At 40.9% G+C, this 5,436-nt stretch overlaps 1 protein-coding gene across 1 annotated transcript; it reads left to right on the forward strand.

Annotated features, from left to right (window-relative positions):
• Positions 1 to 316: 316 nt before the first annotated feature.
• Positions 317 to 3,815, forward strand: tob1b (transducer of ERBB2, 1b). Its single transcript, XM_053640162.1, has 2 exons — positions 317 to 594; positions 1,758 to 3,815. Coding segments are annotated over exons 1-2 (1,110 nt in total). The 5' UTR covers positions 317 to 592; the 3' UTR covers positions 2,866 to 3,815.
• The last annotated feature ends 1,621 nt before the right edge of the window (positions 3,816 to 5,436 follow it).

Consider the following 5,436-nt stretch of genomic DNA (forward strand, 5'->3'; position numbering starts at 1 on the left):
ACATCTATGCTTTTTTCATAGTGGAAAAAAAAGCATAAGAAGCCATAGCAGCTACTCACTGTATTGAGGTTCCCTGTGTAGGCACAGAAACAATGTTAATACATAACTAGGGGACAACTGCTCTAATGTACTTGTCGCTGATTGGTCAAATAACAATATGGGTTCTCCATGGCGATTTTTTTTTTGACACGTCCGTCAACAGCCAATAAGCGCTAAGGCACGATAGTGACGCTGGCTAAAACAATCCAATCGCTGATGTCGTCGGGGGCGTGGTCTTGTGGTCCTGCGTATCCGCCCACCTCAGGACCAGAGCGGAGGATTTGCTATAAAGCTGCTGTGTGACTGGTTTAAAGGGTAGAGTTGTAAAAACTCCCAGGCAGTGGGGGAAGTCAGGTTGCTTATCAAGCAGCAAACTGGCCCATCAGAGAACGAAAAAAACGAGGAAAAAAAAGGAAACAAACAAACAACACCAAAAGCACTAAAACGCTGTAACTGGAATAACAATTTTACCAAACCTACAAAGATTAGAGGTAGAGATAATTGCGGAAGCTACTAACTACATCCGGGATCTACACCTGAGTCTTGCTCGTGCATGTGAGTACCAGCTCTGTTTTACTGTCAACATTTCTGAGTATAGCGTGTGATTTATTCCACTGTATTAGCAAGAGAAATACATGTAAATATGCGGTGTGATTAAATCCTTCTAAAACAAGCAGTCCGTCGAGTGCTGCTCCTGAATACAAGCTCTTTTTTTTTTCATGCGTAGCAACCATATCCATATCAGATGTGCTGCATGTATCCGGGTGTATTTTCAGTCAGGTTAGCTTGTTTGACTAGCTGCACTGGGACTAGGAGAGATTATCTCACAGCCTTGGTAGATATTAAGCGAGCTGACTAGTTCTCTGCTAGTTTGCTTGTGGGGTTTTTTTTTCTCTCTCTCTCGCTGAAGCCTTTTACCAACATTTCTGATGCTGGGGAAGAAAAAAACCAAAACAACCCCCAGTCGGACTAAAAGAAAGTCCGTGTTTTAGCTTGGAGGTGTCGTGGATAATGAAGTTCCAGTCTGTAGGACGTGTTTGACTTGGCTACAGCAAACCAAATGAAAGGGTAGTGAGGAAAGAGGGGCCAAAACAAAACCTTGTCAAAATGCCAGAAAAGGAACAAAATGTCCTAGCTACAAAAACTTCCTTTTCTTTTTCTCATTTTAAATGAAAGGAACAGGTTCCGAAAATAAACCTTGCTGTTTTGGAGTCACTATGGCACCATTAGGAGAAACGCGTACTGTACTAATTTGGTAAACCCTGGTGGTGGTGGTGGTGGTGGAGGAGCTACACCCCATTCACTTCGCTATGTTATTGGTTGCTTTATGGAGGAAACCCGATCGCTAAAGCGATTGCGCAATGTCATCTCAAAGTGTCGCATCGTTAGAAGAAATGCCCTATCGAGCCCTGAGAATCTTTTTGTTTTAGCAGCGTCGTGCTTTGATAATCGCCTATAACTCGAACATTTCTTGTCATGTGTCTGAAAACGGTATTAAGCGACTGTTTTTAAGCTGAAAGAATGATAAAAATGCTTCTCTCGGACCCTGCTTATTAGTTTTTGGTGAATATCAAGCATTCAAGACCTGATCTGTCTCTTGGCAGTCGGTGTAAACATAATGAACTTTAATACAGAAAGTATTAGATGGTTGAGTTGAGAAAACACACACATGCACACAACAGGATTGAACCTTTTTTGCCTCTTTTCCCCTTCCTAAGGATAGAGAAGACTTCCTTTGTCCTGTGGAGGGAGAAATCCGTGTCCTGTTCGCCACAAACTGATCACTTACTGCCTAGGAGATTTTTGCAACGCTCGGCTCACGAAGGCACACACGCTTGCAACTGGGAAGCAGCTATGCAGCTTGAAATCCAAGTAGCACTCAACTTCATAATATCCTACCTGTACAACAAACTCCCCCGACGTCGGGTGAACATCTTCGGGGAAGAGCTCGAACGGCAGTTGAAAAAGAAATATGAAGGGCACTGGTACCCCGACAAGCCATACAAAGGGTCCGGGTTCAGGTGTATACATGTCGGGGAGAAGGTCGACACGGTAGTGGAAGAAGCAGCCAAAGAGAGCGGGATTGACATCGAAGACATTCGGAACAACTTGCCTCAGGACCTCAGTGTGTGGATCGACCCGTTTGAGGTGTCCTACCAGATTGGGGAGAAGGGATCCATTAAGGTGCTTTACATGGATGATACCGGTGAGAACGGGTCAGAGTTGGACAAGGAGATCAGGAACAGTTTTAACCCCGATGCTCAGGTCTTCATGCCAATCAGCGATCCTGTAGGGGTCTCCTCTGAGTCTAGCTCTCCGTCACCACCGTTTGGTCAGTCTGCTTCTGTCAGCCCGTCATTCATGCCACGCTCCACTCAACCTTTAACTTTCACCACAGCCACGTTCGCCGCCACCAAGTTCGGCTCCACCAAAATGAAGAACGGCAGCCGCAGTGGTAGCAAGGTGGCACGCACATCTCCCACCAACCTGGGCCTGAATGTGACCAGCCTACTGAAGCATAAAGCCATTTCCAATTCCATGCATTCTCTCTACGGTCTTGGTCTCGGAGGGCAGCCGAAGGCTTCTGCGCTCTCTCCTAACGCCAAGGAGTTTGTTTTCCCTAACCTTCAGAGCCAGGGCAGCTCCACCACGATGTTCAGCAACGAGAATCCGCTCAGCCTCAGCCCTCTGCAGTACAACAATGCCTTCGACGTGTTTGCAGCCTACGGGAGCCTCAACGACAAGTCTCTCATGGATGGTCTAAACTTCAGCCTAAGCAACATGCAGTATTCTAACCAGCAATTCCAGCCCGTCATGGCTAACTAACGAATCCAGAATTTATTAATGAATTTATTGTTGGCAAAAGGAAGGAGATAAAATGACGCACACTAACAAAGGACATAAAAAGATCTGTGGAAGCAAAAAACAAAAACAAAAAAAAAACCAACCCTGTTAGTCACCGAAAAGAGCATGTGCCCAAGGGTGTTTGTCTTTCTGTGCCCCCTTGAGTTTATTTCTACTAAAAGCTTGTTGTATGTGTCCAAGCTTGGTTACTTTCACATTATTTTCATTTTTCCTATTTTTGCCAACAAAGCACACAATTTTTTACTGTTTTAAAAAATGCTAAAATATATATACATATATTAAAAAAAAAAACATAGCTTCAAGTTCTGGCCTCCTACAGTATTTTCAAGTTGGTTAAGACTTGGCTGATTTTTAAGAAATTGGCACTAATGAATATATATCTGGGGTTACTTGGTCTTTTTTTCTAATTGTATAATTTAATTGAGTACAGAGTTTGTAAAGTATCAGAGTATATATATTGTTTCTATGACACGGTATTGCATTTATATCTTTTTACTACTCCAGTGATCTGTGATGGCTGCAGCAGCTTTATGTTATATATATTTTTTTTTGGTTTTTTTAAAAAAAAAAAGAAAATAAAATTTATCAAGGAAATCCACCTTTAAAATAGATCAACAAATCTACAGATTGTGTACAGGCTATACTTTAGTGATGAAAATTCAGTGTAGGAATATTTAGCTTGTGTTTTTTTTTTTTTTTTTTTTTTGAGAAACACAAGTTGTATTTTCTGTTAAAAAAGTTGAGAAGATTTTTGCTATATTAAGGACAATGTAATCATATATTAATTTTGTACCTACATTGTGCAATACTTGATAAAATACGGTATAACAAAGTATTTTGAGTCAGTGTCTTACACGTGAAGAGGGACTGAAATAGTTTATATTGAGTTTGTATTAAAATGCTTAAAAATATATGCTTGTCTTTATTTTTTTCATATTTGCACCCTGGCCTTTTTCAATAAAAGCAACTTTAGTCAAAAAATGTGTTCTCAGCATGATTCATGTGTTCTCCTTTTTCTTTAGTAATCAGGAACTGTGTTTCATGTATCACTTTAAATGCCTCATAGCTCAAAGGTCATGATAGAAACTACTGTGTATGGTTTTTATCTTCATTCATCTGCACGCATTTATTCAATGTGACTTCAATGTGTGAGGCAGAATCCAGTTTAGACATACAGATTTACAGTTAATGGTTAAATCTTGTGCTCAAACTCCTATGCCGTCTCTCTTCCTGTCCTGGGTTTTGAGCTTACAACCTCCTGGTCTCTAGAGCAGAATCTTAACCCATGTGGTGATTAGTTGTATGAGGAAATCATGCTCAGGACTGCTTTGTGGTGTCCAACCTTCTTTATCTACTATGTTTTCCCAACACAAATGGGATCTATAGTCTATTCAAAGCATGAACTATTGATCTGACTCTCCCCCCCGTCGTCCCCCCGCTTTCTCATGACTAATATCCACATGCCAACTGGAAGGTTATTAGCTATTAGTCACTTGGACGTCTCTGGCACAGAGTCAGATGCGTGTTATCATACCAAGTTGTACATTTCGGGGCAAAAGTAGATGTTTTTGTTCTTTAAACACCTGGTTGCTTGTACTGCTAATTATTGATTTTTGTGAAATAAATTGCGTTTGGAACTTGAAGCCACTGAACAAACTAATATTAAGATGACAATGAGCTCATGAGTGTTTATTTTGTTGTGGGTTACATCAGTGTAGGACATTTAGCACTCAGGGGTTAGGAGCATTCCCAACAGTCCAGTGTCAAATGCCTCCTCATGCTTTTGGTTCAGATGACTTTCACAAAGGAAAACGGGAACAGGCTAAATTCCGTTCAGTTTGCATCTTTCATATTGTAAATGAAAATGTAACTAAGAATGTGTGTGGGGGGGTTTTTTGTGCCTGAAACCTTATTTAACATAGGCCTATAATATAATATAGACCATGGATTTTAATTTGCATAACCATGCTTGTGAGCTGTAAATATCAGCATGTGGGCTTAATACAGGTCGCACATTTATTAAACTTTTCATGGTTTATGTCAGAGTGAGTAATCACATTGAAGTCATGTGTAAGGAGAATGTTTTTTTGTTGTTGTTGTTTTTTTTTTTGCTGCTGCACGTGTACAGCTCTATCATGTTGGAGCCTCTGTAGGTCTGTAGGAGCTTGTTACTGTTGTGGACATACCAACCTTGCTATTAATCTTGAAATGTGTGCTTTGTTTTCCCAGCTGACTGTAAGCCCCTCTTGTGCGAGCTGAGATTAGAGCGTTCACAAAGCCTCCTTGTTTATTTTCAATGCTGTGGTTTAAAAGCAAGCTGTTAACGTGAACCTGGATACTGTCATATACTAAACCGTACCCTCGTCTGTTTTGGGCGTTTTTCACAGTCTTTCGAATTCTCACATCATAACTAATGAGCATATTTCACAGATAGTTTCGGTCACACATGACTGTAGGTAGTATGATACAAAAGCTATTTTCGTTATGAGTCATCCAAAACAATGTTGAGCTATGAGAGAAACTCCAAGCTGC

This window comes from Ictalurus furcatus, chromosome 13 (assembly GCF_023375685.1).
Source record: "Ictalurus furcatus strain D&B chromosome 13, Billie_1.0, whole genome shotgun sequence".
Lineage (NCBI taxonomy): Eukaryota > Metazoa > Chordata > Actinopteri > Siluriformes > Ictaluridae > Ictalurus > Ictalurus furcatus.